General features: G+C 40.5%; 1 protein-coding gene across 1 annotated transcript in view; it reads left to right on the forward strand.

Annotated features, from left to right (window-relative positions):
• b3glcta (beta 3-glucosyltransferase a) overlaps positions 1 to 14,860 on the forward strand; it is a 177,640-nt gene that overhangs the window by 48,076 nt on the left and 114,704 nt on the right. Inside the window, exon 5 of the mRNA XM_060826775.1 lies at positions 13,294 to 13,370. Coding sequence (XP_060682758.1) covers positions 13,294 to 13,370 — 77 coding nt within the window. The remainder of the gene's footprint in view (positions 1 to 13,293; positions 13,371 to 14,860) is intronic.

A 14,860-nucleotide genomic window follows, 5' to 3' on the forward strand; every position in this document is an offset into this window, starting at 1 on the left:
TGGGAAGAATTTTTATTCATACGGTTAGGTTGCTGATGAAAAAAAATCACTCGGTTTGCAATCTGCAAAAGCACGTCTGCAAATCATTGATTCTTAAATTGCTCACTTTGATACACATGTACCATTCTACAGTCAGAACGAAAGGAAATGTGAAATTCAATTTGGATAGGCAAAATTGCCAACTGTGAATCAGTAACAATTTTCTCTAACACTGACTTCACATTAAATTTTCTCTTCCTCCTCTACCATAGCCTAAAGCTTAATAGTGTGAAATACTGTAAATCAGAACTACTGTTACCAGCATTGCACTGCACTTATATAAATTTATTTTAAAGTCTCATCAAAACACATCCAGATTAACTTGTGAAATGGTCCGTTTCTAATATGGACTCTCAAATTCTAATTCTCAGGATTTTGTCACATTTATAATTTCCTTCATCATAAAAGCAAGGACAGAAATCACTCATGTGATCCCATCAGATCAGCCTTGCAAATGCTGCAATGAATACAAGTACTTAATTTACACTGCATAAACCTTTTCTGTTGAGACCTGTAATCTTTACACATGCCTGATCCCAGGTCATGATAACTTCAGCAGGGACTAGCTGCTGTTACTCATCATCATAAGAACAATGCTTCATTTTAATGTGCAAAAAGAAAATGGTCCATTATGATAGTTAATATTCATTATGGATAACAAAACAACCTAATTGAAGCCAGAAATTTATGTGCCTTTGTTCAGAAATGGAATCTTACAATCACATTGACAGATTAAGGAAGACAGATTAGTTCATACCCATATAGGATTTCTGTGCCAAACCACGAACAAGCTCACAGCATGCTTGGCATATAATATAATGCTCTCAGTGGGGAACTGTGGAGTACAGAACTTATTTCAGGTTATTAATATTATCTCAGGAGTATTATAAATGAAGCTTACAATCCATCATTTGCTGCTAGGTGTTGTCTTCACACAATAAAGTGTCAAAATTTAGTTATATTTTTCATGAAATTTTAGCCCATCTAAGTCTTGGGAGATAAAGTCTGTATGGATATAATTATAAAATAGACAGAAATATGATAAATCCTTGATGTGTGTAACAGGCCTCCAAACAGTCTAGTTAAGATATAGATGGAGATCTGCAGGAAACTATAGAAGAACATATCAGACATTCATTTCAGTCAATCTTCCATAAGCCATAATAGACTAGAATAAAGACACTGAATTGGATTTAATATTTGCAGCAGTGAGTCAGTACTATTAGCTAAAGATCCACAGGCAGCCCTACCATAGCCATTCCTGGGTTCCCAACATGACCAAAAGCTAATCGGGCATCTATCTGGTCAGTGTTGGGATTCCTGGTCCAGTGTCCCATCTTGGAAAGCTGCTGGTCATTCAGGAACAGGATTCACTGTAGGCACAGTTATAGGCCTGGGTTCAGGAGCAGCATTGGTGGCTCAGAGGAGAGGTAAGTGGACTGGGCTCATAGGATGTGCCTGACTGACTTATCCTGAAGAAAGGATGGAATGGGGTCAGTTTAAAGGGCAGGAATGATCTTCTCATGGTGCAGACCTGGCTGCTGGTGTGAACACTCCATTTGGCATAGTGTGCTTGAGCAGGAGCTGCGCTCCCATCACTGACCATGGAAAGTATACCTGAGTATACCTTGAGGCTTGCTGCTGTTCAGCAATGGGCTGAGGCTCATAAATGACCTTTAATTGGGTCACTTCAGACTTAATTGGGGAGAGTTAGGAAGGTGTCTGCTTCTGGGTTACATTATATTTCACCCAAAGCATATGGAGAAGGTGGGAAAATTTTCAGAATACATCTAAGGTTGCTTCCTTAATCATTTGATCAGTTTGATTCTAGTCCATTGAGGAAAAATGTGTCATTTGATTTAGTTCTGTGCACGATGTGAAGCAAATGACTGGCATGAGATCAGGAGAAAAATCATGGAATATTGATCACGATATGGTTAAGTTTAGAGCAAGAACAATCAAAGAAAAGATTGATGGACTGGTAAAAGGTAAAATTCAATTGAATGGAACAGGACAAAATTGTGATTGCTAGTTTACAAGCTTAAAATCATAGGTTATGAAAATAACCCATTTGCTTGATGAGAGAATATGGAGTTCTTTAGGAACAAAGCATATAGGGCAGAGTCATCTCGGGGTCTGTGCGACATGGGCTATGGCAAGACTTGTGTTAGATTCGGACAAGAAGCCTGACGAGGAATGTCTCGCTGCATCTTTTATGGTTTTCTGAGCAGCGAGGCGAGCTTTTCGCGAGGATTTTGAGTCAAAGGTGAGTTGTAGTGGGAACCACATGTGGTGAGATAGGGCTAGAATTGGATGTGAGAGATTCCATGGCATGGGAATAGATAGTTAATGCGACACATTTGGTAAAATATGACAAGTAATGTCACTGGGCTGTGTGGTGAGAATCCTTCTAAGAAATGCAGTGCAACTCAGCTTTAATCAAAAAGTAGTAAGATTCAGCTCATAGTTATGACAAAATAATGATAATTGTACAAAACAAAATTGTGTGAAAAGATAGATCAGAACGTCTGGAAGAACGTATGAATAAAAATATAGAAGGGGTGAGTGTTTTTAAAGGCATATAAAAGGTTTTAAAATAGAGTCATAGAGATGTACAGCATGGAAACAGACCCTTCGCTCCAACCTGTCCATGCCGACCAGATATCCCAATCCAATCTAGTCCCACCTGCCAGCACCCGGCCCATATCCCTCCAAACCCTTCCGATTCATATACCCATCCAAATGCCTTTTAAATGTTACAATTGTACCTGCCTCCAGCACTTCCTCTGGCAACTCATTCCATACACGTACCACCCTCTGCGTGAAAAAAGTTGCCCCTTAGGTCTCTTTTCTATCTTTCCCCTCTCACCCTACATTCTTGTAGTTCTTTTCTGAACCCTTTCAAGTTTCACAACGTCTTTCTGATAGAAAGGAGACGAAAATTGCATGCAGTATTCCAACAGTGGCCTAACCAATGTCCTATACAGCCGCAACATGACCTCCCAATTCCTGTACTCAATACCCTGACCAATAAAGGAAAGCATACCTATTGCCTTCATCACGATCCTATCTACCTGCGACTCTACTTTCGAGGAGCTATGAACCTGCACTCCACAAGGTCACTTTGTTCAGCAACACTCCCTAGGACCTTACCATTAAGCGTATAAGTCCTGCTAAGATTTGCTTTCCCAAAATGCAGCACCTCTCATTTATCTGAATTAAACTCCATCTGCCACTACTCAGCCCATTGGCCCATGTGGTCAAGATCCCATTGTAATCTGAGGTAACCCTCTTCGCTGTCCACTACACCTCCAATGGATCAAATTGTGGAGAGTGTCGGCATGGCAGTGATATTCAATGTGTTACACTAATAAAATTCCTGCTGAATATGGGTGAGAAATTAGGCTCAATAACATTTTGCAAACACCGTCAGGGATCCAAAGTGTCTGTGTAGTTTGTGCCAGTTGGCATCTTGATGAAGTATTTATATGTTGTTATCTACAGTCGGAAATATGTAGAGCAGCCAGATTGTGATATCGTTGCTAGTGTTAACATCTAGCATTTGAACAGTCCATCTAATGCCCCCTTTTAAACTCATCCAGCTCAACAGGGGTTAAAGCAGCAGCACGGACTACTGCTACCAACTTTATTTAAAGGGATCATAAGCCACTCACAGGTTAGTTGTTGGTTGACTTTTTCCAAGTGTTACTAACTTTATAAACTGTTTTGCTGCTTTGCATGGTTGTTTACAATTTCAGAAGTTTACAAAGAGTGTGCAACAAGCACTGAAAAACTTATTGCTGACTTCAAGACACAAACCAGCTGCCCCTAGCTGCATGTGCATCAATAGGGATTCCTTAAATAAAACATCATGCCGAGGACACATAAGGCAATGCAAACTTCAGCAAATAGAGAGGAGATGCATAAGGAGTACCATATTTAGGACTCTCAGTGAAGAAACATAAACCTGTACTTTACAGAGGAGATTCTCAGCTGAAATCTATCTGCTGCTGTAGTCACAACTGCACTGTCACAAAGAGGCAAAGTCCATACCAGCAGTGGCTGTAAAGGTGACTATAACAATGAATTTTTATATGCCTGGTACTTTCTAAGCAACATTCTAATTTTCCTATCCATTGATGAATAGAAGCTCTCTGTTCAACGAATGCAATGTTACCACGTTAGTCTTGCATCACCAGTTTGCAGAGACGCTGTGTGATCTTACTAGAGGTGACTGATGAACTGACCACCTCCAGGAACGCTATCCTGTCAGGAATGGTGCAAGCTGCAATGCTCAAGGTTATCATTGACCAGCAGCTCCAGTGAGAAAGGTGGACACTGTCATTATGATGGGGGACTAATAGGGTGCAATAAGATGAAATGAAAAAAACATCTCTTTGAAGGCCTGTTCTATCAGCCACTGTTCAGAGGGAGAGGGTAATAACTGAGACCTCACCACCTCCCCTGATCAGCTAGCGAGAGATATTCACAGCTAAACTGGGAGTGGTCTGAGTTTCCATGACAGCAAGCTGGTCTTGTGTGAATTCAGTCTGAGTTTCTGCCGTGACAACCAGACATGTTCTGGAAGCTGGACTTTCTGTAATGCAAGCTGAGACATTGTACATGAAATGCTGAATCAAGGCTGGATTCACAAGTATGTTAAGGAAGTTGGCCACCACTTCCATGTTGGCAAGGATGGACTCCAAGCTCTGCACGTAGCTCTGTGCCAAGCAAGTGCCAGCATACTCCAAGTCTTTGGCATTGAGCCTCAGCTCTCTAGAGGCTTCCAACTTCAGTCAACATTTTATTGTGTATATCCATCAAGCTTCTTAGATTCATACAGCATAGAATCAGATTGTTTAGCCCATCTTGTCCACTGACCACTAAACATCAAACTAATTTTATTTATCTGCACTTGGTCCATAACCTACCATGCCCTGGTATTTTAAGTACTCATCCAGATGCTTCTTAAAAGTTACAAGGGTATTTGCCTCCAACACTCTCTGAGGCAGCATTCCCATATTTCTACCACCCTCTAGGTGAAAAAATCCTTTTCAGATTACTATCTCAGTCACTTGCTCCTCTCCGTAACCTTCTGCTCTCTGGTCTTAAACATGTCTGCCATGGGGAAGAGATTCTTATGATCTCCCGTGTCTGTACCTCTCAAAATGTTGTATGTCTCAATCAGATCCACTCTCAGCCTCCTCTGCTTCAGGGAAAACAAACCCAGCCTATCCAGTTTCTTCTCATAACTGAAAATTTTAATCCTGGTGAATCTCCTCTGTACCCTCTCCAGTGAAAACATGTCCTCAGAATAGTATGGCAACCGGAACTGCACAAAGTTCTTCTGTAGACTGCGCCATTGCATTTTCATGTTGACTCTTCAGCAGAATGCATTTGTGACATCCTCCAGTGATTTGGCACCTCTGATGTCACTGCCTGTAGCCCACAAATGCCAGTTTTGCACCACACAGAATTCATCTCTATTGGATCATCTGAGATACTTGCATTGTCGGTATCTGAGCTAGTGACTGAGGGTATGAAGTTAAGTAATGGTATTTCTTGACCACTGTTTGCTGGGTCTTCTTCCACTGCTTAGCCAGCTTGTACAGTTCTTGAGTATTTATGAGAAGAATGTTGTGGTGATCAGTGAGGAGAAAGTAAAAGGTGCAAGCTTCCACCGCCTGCAATTGTAAGTCAGAGAGGTATTATGGGTGAGGAGGAGGTTTATGTCAGGGCATTTTTGGCTGAAACTTAGTTTTGTTTGGAGTAACTGCAAATTGTATTTTTTTTAGGAATCGTTACCTCTTGAGGCGTAGTGAGTTTTCTCACCATATCTTTCCAAACTTGCCTCATTTATCAAGTAACTACCCCATCCCAGTGGTGTCCCTTGTGTCTGATTCTGGCCCCATCTCACCACACACCAGTCCCAGAGCAATTTGCCACAGTGTGGATATCCCAGAATTAATTGGTATCCCTTGCACCCATACCGTATTTAAAAGCACGTTGTGTACCCAGACAAGTCAGTTCAAAGCTGCCCTGCATTGTTCCTGACACTTGCCTCGGACATAGCTAACAGTGGATAATTGTAGCCTGTCTGTGTGGGCAGGGACCTAGAAATCCTGCTGGATAAGGTGGTGCAAGGGAGGGTCTTCCTCTTTTCCCTGGACCGGCAGTAGAATCCATGGCAGCAGACCATGCCTAGTGTGAGGCAGCCAGCTGGGTTATAGCATTGACAGCTGTCTGGAGGAATGTCTAGCATTGCAGGAAGAAGGCCAATGTCCTTCTCCATTCTCCACTAGCAGCTGTGTTCATGTTATTTAATAGTTGCCTCTGTCTCGTTCCAGGTGGAACACAGCCCACAATAGACCAGAAAGAGTCCAGACAGGTGCTGGACTGCCCAACATTTGGCAGTCATCCCTTATGCTGAGCTTGCTGACTGACTACCATAAATGGCTGACTGACTATACTTAAGGCCCTGGATTAGTATTGTAGGCTGCCCTTCACTGATTGTGCCAGGATCCACTCAGCAAAATGTATCCCTCTTGGTAAGACTGAGGCCTGCTAACAAGCATGAAGAGCTTCCTACCTTTGTGTCTGCTCTAAATGGCAAGGCAAGACAAGTGTTGTCAGCCTGGTGGCTCTGGCTGAGGTGGCAAAGTGAACAAAGGCAAGGCAATATAATGAAAGGATGCTGTGAACATCCAGGTAGAAATCTCAGAGTAAGTGAGCACTATGACAGCAAATGAAGAGCCTAGAGATACAGCCTGGCCCAATCCATGAGCTTGGTGCACACCCCTGAGTGTACAGTATCCTTGCTGTAGCATTGTAATGATAGTTTCACACTTGGTCAATAAGTAAAGAGTAAATATACTCTCCAGTAGCAGTTAAAATAGTTGAAACTATTTATTTTCTCTTTTGTATTGAATTATTTTTAAGGTTACAACAAAATACCACGTATCTTCATTTTCACTGTGTAATTTAAGTGGAAAAGTGGCATTTCATTCATTATTACAATATTTGCTTATGTAAATTTAATAGCACCTGTTGGTCATGATCAGATTGGCTCAATTACAACCTTTCATGTATTATTCAGAATATTCTGATGAAGGGCTTGTGCCCAAAACGTCGATTTTCCTGCTCCTCGGATGCTGCCCGACCTGCTGAGCTTTTCCAGCACCACTCTAATCTTGACTCTAATCCCCAGCATCTGCAGTAACCGCTTTTGCCTTCAGAATATCTCTGACAACTGAGGAGACTTTTATAAAACATAGTATCTATCTGTTTCACAATGCTCACAGTTTCGGATGACACTTGTACAGTTTTAAATGTACAAATGAGTTTTAAAAATATTAATGATGCATTTGAGTGTCAGTATATTGCTTGCACATGTATTTTATGGGGTAATGAAGCAGTAGTAATGCACTTCTGTAGGACAAGGAGAGGTTTATATGTGCTGATGACTCGTATTTTATATCTCTCAGCATTCCTTCCCTTCGTATTGCGGTCACTGCATCTATGAAATTTCTTTTGGAGTCTTTCCTGTTCAATTAATTGATATATTTCAGTTCCTTGCAATTTGATTGCATTCCACTTTAATTATACTTGAGATGGTGTAAATCTTGGATATTTATCCATGACTAAAGCGTGCTGAAAATGAACAATTGCCCCTTTTGTTCTCTAATTTTGATTTCCAAAAACATAGCACCTCAAAGAAGAATTTTGGCTGAATTGCTTTGAAGGTGTTGGTTTAATCATACAAGTGGATTTTAATTCAGTGTATTATGAATGGGAACTAAAGAAACATTGTAATATTTTAAACCTAGTGTGTTAAATTTAATTCTGAATGTTCAGAAGGCAGTATACTTCAGGATACAATTACCTACTCCCAGAGGTGGTGAGAAGAATAGTAGGTATGCAAACCTAATAAGGTGGAAATTCAAAATTTAGATATCCATTATCAGTTATCAACTTCAGCAATTAAAGCTGAGTGAAGCTTCTTGCCATCTAGTGTCAGGAACCAAATTTGCATCTCATTACTTGCATAACTTTCTGGAATTAACCATAAAATATAGGTGCACAATAAGGCTATTTGACCCATCAAGTCAGATCTGCTATTCAATCATGCCTGTTATTTTTCTCAACCCCATTCTTCTGCCTTCTTCCTGTAACCCTTGATTTCCTTACCAATCAAGAACTTTGTTTTGTTTTAAATATACTGAATGACATGCCTTCTCCAGCCCTCTGTGGAAATGAGTTCCACAGATTAACCACTGAAATTCCTCCCCGTCTCATCTCTAAAAGGTTGACCCTTCATGCTGAGATTTGCTAATGTCATTGGCACCTGATCTGTCTACATCCATGAGGTATTCTGACCAGGCATGTTCATTGACTATAACAAAAAAGTGAATAGTCACAGAAGCAGGAAACATGTAGAAATATGGTGCTAAGTACATTTTACTATAACATTGTAAAAGCACATTTGTGCCTGGAAATGGGTGCTAACATTGCCTATATTGTCTTTGCAGAGCTTTTCAGTTCTACCATTGTTAGAGCTAAGCCCAATTTAATGCAATCAAGGATGAATTTTGTTACCTAGTCTTGACATAACATCAGTATCAGCCACATTTTGGGATAGGAGTCCTCTCTATTTAAGATACTATGACCTTCCTCCGCAATTTTTGCAGGTCATTGTGACTTTTTTGTATTATTTTTCCGTGTCTAGACACAAGTTCCAATTCTTACCATGCATCATTTTGATCAGTATGATAGAACCCATTGTTCAATCCCTTTGAACTGCTGGATTCCAACAGCTACAAAGGCTAATAATTACTGAGTCAGCTGAACAATCATTTTCTTAGTTTCTGTCTGTCTTCCTGCACTCTCTGCTGATGTCTGGTAAAGGATTTTCCAGTTCAGTGACTGAGATGTTTATTTATTATTGATGCGCCTAATTAATTGTTTACCGTTTAGAATCTTTGGAGAGTTAAGTGATGCCATAACGCAATGGATCACCTCAACATTCTACAGTCCTGCCGCATGCCAGTCATGTATGTTGGCAGACAGCAAAACAACTAACCAAAGCAGAAAGATTCCCAAATATCCCAAACTCTGCTAAAATGAAAATGTGGAAGCTGGAAATCTGAAATAAAACCAAAAATGCTGGAAATTCAAAGTTTGGGAGAAGATTTGTAGCTCAGGTGCTCGTTGTTGTGGTTCTGTTCGCCGAGCTGGGAATTTATGTTGCAGATGTTTCGTCCCCTGTCTAGGCGACATCCTCAGTGCTTGGAAACCTCCTGTGAAGCGCTTCTGTGATGTTTCCTCCAGCATTTATTGTGATTTGTATCTGCCGTTTCTGGTTGTCAGTTCCAGCTGTCCACTGCAGTTGCCGGTATATTGGGTCCAGGTCGATGTGCTTATTGATTGAATCTGTGGATGAGTGCCATGCCTCTAGGAATTCCCTGGCTGTTCTCTGTTTGGCTTGTTCTATAATATTCCTGATGAAGGGCTTATGCTCGAAACGTCGAATTCTCTATTCCTGAGATGCTGCCTAACCTGCTGTGCTTTGACCAGCAACACATTTGCAGCTGTGATCTCCAGCATCTGCAGACCTCATTTTTTACTCGAAGACTTGTTCTATAATAGTAGTGTTATCCCAGTCAAACTCATGTTGCTTGTCATCTGAGTGTGTGGCTACTAAGGATAGCTGGTCGTGTCATTTCGTGGCTAATTGGTGTTCATGGATGCAGATCGTTAGCTGTCTTCCTGTTTGTCCTATGTAATGTTTTGTGCAGTCCTTGCATGGGATTTTGTGCACTACATTGGTTTTGCTCAATGTGTACCGTGTCCTTCGTCCTGGTGAGTTGTTGTCTGAGAGTGGTTTGTGTGCTGTTATGAGTCCTAGTGGTCACAGTAGTCTGGCTGTCAGTTCAGAAATGTTTTTGATGTATGGTAGTGTGGAGTCCTTTGGGCTGTGGCATGTCCTCATTCCATTGTCTTTCCCTTTGGCATCTGTTGATGAAATTGCGGAGGTATCCGTTTTTGGCGAATACATTGTATCGGTGTTCTTCTTCCTCTTTTTGCAGTTCTGGTGTACTGCAATGTGTTGTGGCCCTTTTGAACAGTGTCTTCATGCAACTTCTTTTGTGTGTGTTGGTGTGGTTGCTTTCGTAGTTCAGGACTTGGTCTGTATGTGTGGCTTTCCTGTATACCTTTGCGGTGAAATCTCCATTCGGTGTTCTCTGTACCATCACATCTAGGAATGGGAGTTGGTTGTCCTTTTCTTCCTCTCTAGTGAATCGGATTCCTGTGAGTGTGGCGTTGATGATCCGGCGTGTGTTCTCTATTTCTGTGTTTTTAATGATTACAAAGGTATCATCTGCATATCTCAACATGTTCACCATGTTGAGTATCATCTGTGGAGAGAAATGGTTCAAGTGTTTTTGCAAGAACTGAAGACTATCAACCTGATGGTCTCTTTCTCTTCCCAGATACCTTAATGATGAGGAGCTCAGCACATCAGTGCAAAAAGCAAGGCTTGAGCGTTTGCAAAATCTTCAGACAGAGTTGTCAAATGGATGATCCATCTCTGGCAAAGTTAAAATAAATAGTAATCACAGTGAAAACTCTCAGCAAGTGGGAGTCATGCACATCACAAAGTTTGTACTGGTTGAAGGCCAACCATCTAAACACCAGGACACCAGTGCAGAAGTTCTTTAAGGTAATGTCATGGGTCTAATCACCTTTGGTTGCTGCATCAATAGCCTTCCCTCCGTCTCTGGACAATTTCCTTAAGCATCTGCCAGTACAACAAGAAAAGATGCACTTCATTAAAATTATATTAAGCCAGTATTTTGAAGTCACTATTGAAGTTAAGTGTGGAATAGTGACTGATAAAATAGCTATGCTGTACTGCACTAATAGCATGTTTGAAATGGTGTCACTTAGAACAGAAGAGGCTGAATAGCGAGTTATTTGAGTTATACAGAATAATGAGGGACTTGGATACATCTCTTTTGGACAAGACAGACCTGTATCCCTGAGCAGAGAGGTCACTCATCGGATGTACAGACTTTGAGATGATGACTGGAAAAATCAAAGACAGCATGAGGAACAACCTCTTCATCCAGAGGGTGGTGTGTGTCTGGACTTTGCTACCCACTTTGGTGGTTGAGGTGGAAACCGTCAACTCAATTAAAAGGAATCCAGATCTGCACCTGAAGCAGTGTAACCTACAAGTTTAAGGGCCATGTTCTGGAAATGGAATTAGAAAGAGCAGCCGGAATGTTCAGCTGGCACAGACATAATGGGCTGAATGGTGTCTTTCTATGTTGTAGGTGTTATGCATATCGTATTGTTTGTGATGATTGCTCAATGCTCAGCACTATTCGTGACTCCTCAGATACTGAACATAGATATAGACCCTTTAGCCTCTTGCACTGATATGCTGAGCTCCTCATCATTAAGGATCTGGGAAGAGAAAGACTATCAGGTTGATAATCTTCAATTCTTGCGAAAACACTTGAACCATTTCTCTCCACAGATGATACTCAACATACTGAACATTTCCAGCATTTTTGTTTCTATTTACAACTGAATTTAAAAAGCAAAATATTCTGATTTTACCAAACTTTTACATTTTGTTGCTTTGTGACTGAGATTAAGGAAATTATTCCACCTTTTCAAATAACCACTTAAACCTGATCTGGACAATTTCCTTAAGAATCTGCCAGTACAACAAGAAAAGATGCACTTCATTAAAATTATATTAAGCCAGTATTTTGAAGTCACTATTGAAGTTAAGTGTGGAATAGTGACTGATAAAATAGCTATGCTGTACTGCACTAATAGCACATTTGAATCCTACGTTATAACAATAATGATGGTACCTCGACGAAAATCAGTTTAATTGCTATTAGACAACAAATTTATCAAACACACAGACAACAAAATTTGCATTTATAAAGTGTTTTTATAATATAAAAGAGTGTTTATTGCAAAAACAGCCTTCTAAATAGCAGCTGCTGAGAAAAGAGAAGTTGAGAAACAGGAGAACATGGGAAAGCTGACCCAGAGCTTGACTGAAGAAGTAATTTTGAAGAATTTTTTTTCTAAAGAGAGAAAGAAAGAGAGAGAAGTTTAAGGATTGAATTTCAGAAACTAGTCTTCAGATACCATTTGTCTAGGTTCTGCTACAAATGGTGTGAAATACATTAGGCTACTAGGGGTTGTTGGTTGGAGTCCAACAGAAAAGAGAGGCAAATGGCTTTCGAAATTTAAAATATATGATGTGCAACAAGACCTTGGTTGGATTTGAAGACTAGTTACGAACGATTATTAGAAGCATGATCTTCCCAGGTGCTAAGTAACATGGGCAGTGAGGAACTTCCCACTGCTGAGTGCAAAATGTCCAATTTTTCAGCTAAGTGTTAAACAGCAAGTGGAGATTCTCATGCGTGAGCAGAGAGAGGCCTATTTGAATATATCAGCATGCATTAACTTCTTTATTAATCTGTCATCTTTCCTCATGGATATGCAATTTCCCATTCTCCCACCCACTGCGTATAAACTAGACAGTGGCAATTCCTCACATAAAAGCCAGACTGGGCAAGTCATAACTCTAGTTTGTTGCTTGATCTTCTGGACCCTCTATCAGTTGCTAACATCTTGGGCATGCGCTATGGGCAGGAACCTTGAGTACAGCCCTTCCCCTACCATTGAGCTGGACCTCCAGGTCTCTGTCGGAAGGACAAAACAGAATTCCAGTTACCCTCTGTTCAACATGAATGTGGCAACTAGAACTGTGCAGGGCAGACTGACAGCATTTGACCACGTGTACAGCTGGCTTTTTAAGATGATACTGACAACGGGAATCCTGGCAGGTCCAGATTGTACTTCCATCTATAGCGAGTGGGATAATACAATGAATGGAACGCTGTAGAGATGTGATATGTAGGTTGTGATGAGCTTGGGAGGATGTGTGGGAAAACCTGCCAAGGCTATCAATGAAACTCACCAAAATTGGCAGTCAGTTTCTGGAAAGATTCAGCCTTAGGTTTATTTTGAAATATGCAACTGCTAAATTGTATTTAGTTTTGCGGGAGTTAGGCCATAATTATGTGTATCAGTGCTGATGGCCATGCTGACACACACATGGATCAAACCATTCCACTGATGACACAATGAGAATTCCCATAGAAATGATGATGAGAGAAAAATAATATTTTAATCCTATTCATGTTTTTCCCCTCTCAGCATCTACCCACAGTGCTGTTTATCCATGAACTGGGTAAACAAGAAGGAACTTGGACAATCATTCCCATTATACCACAGTAAGTATTCCATCTAATGCAGACAAAATTTATGGGAAATTAAATTGTTTCCGGCCACCTTAATATCCATATGGTCAGAAAGATAGTGATCCTCACGGCTGATGTCGGGTGTTTATGTACCTATTAACATTGTTTGTTTTCAAATAATATATTGTAAATATTTAATAATCAATTATTTACTGTATGTGCCAAGTATATTTGTTTTGTAACTTTTTGAAATGTAGAACAATATTCTATCAACACATGTTTCTCCATGCAGCAGAAATAAATACTTCACAAATACGATTTTTATATCGAAGGAAGTATTCCCAATGTATAGGATTATGGTAGAGAATGGATTTTTCAACAGTCATAATGTGCAGCCCTAACATAGGTGGCATGATAGCTCAGTGGTTAGCACCTCTGCCTCACAGCGCCAGGGACCCGGGTTCGAATACAGCCTCAGCCAGCTGTCTGCGTGGAGCTTGCACATGAATGTTGCTCATGTCTATGTGGGTTTCCTCCGGGTGCTCCAGTTTCCTTCCACAGTCCAAAGATGTGAGGGTTAGATGGATTGCCCATGCTCAATTGCCCACAGCATCCAAGGATGTGCAGGCTAGGTGGATTAGTCATGGAAAATGTAGGGATGGTTGAGGTAGGTCTGGATAGGGTGCTTTTCAGAGGGTCATTGTGGGCTGAATGGCCTGCTTCCACACTGTGGGGTTTCTACAATTAGATGTTTGTTGCATTGGGCTATGCTTGTAATATCCAATTTTAATGTCTTTATCTGTGAAACAGTTAATAGGGCTGCAACTTGTGAAAAGCCCAGTCTATTCTATTTAATGGACAGTAATTTGTGTTTTGAAAAAGGCAATTAAAATTTAATTAAAACTCTCACTGGGACATTAGCTGTGGCTTTCATTGTTGATATTTATTATAAAAATGTAAGCCCCTTTTAATTTGTCAGTAGCAATGAACTGAAGCAGGTTGCAAAAATTAAGTTGAACTAATCACATTTCAAATTTGGACTTCAATATCTGTAGTCTTCAAGAGATAGTAGTTCAGAGTTTATTCAAGATTGTCCACTGACATTTACATGGAACTATATAAAGCCAAGAATCAGACCCTTTTTATAGAATTTATGGACTCCCTACAGTGTGGAAGCAGACCATTCGGCCCATCGGGTCCTCACCAATCCTCCAAAAGCATCCCATCCAGACTCACTCTCCGATCCTAACCATATAACTCTGCACTTCCCATGGCTAATCCACCTAGCCTGCACATCTCTGGACACTATGGGCAATTTAGCATGGCTGATCCACCTAACATGCACCTCTTTGGACTGTGGAAGGAAACTGTAGCAGACATAATTATTTTTGTCAAAACAATTAAATCCCTGATGGGATTATATGGTTTTGAAATATGTAAATGTGATTTTGTAAATGTTAGTGAAAGATAGCAATGAATTGTGAGACTGACTTAACCAGGTTATATCATTATAGAGACCCTAC

Source organism: Hemiscyllium ocellatum, chromosome 6 (assembly GCF_020745735.1).
Source record: "Hemiscyllium ocellatum isolate sHemOce1 chromosome 6, sHemOce1.pat.X.cur, whole genome shotgun sequence".
Classification (NCBI taxonomy): domain Eukaryota; kingdom Metazoa; phylum Chordata; class Chondrichthyes; order Orectolobiformes; family Hemiscylliidae; genus Hemiscyllium; species Hemiscyllium ocellatum.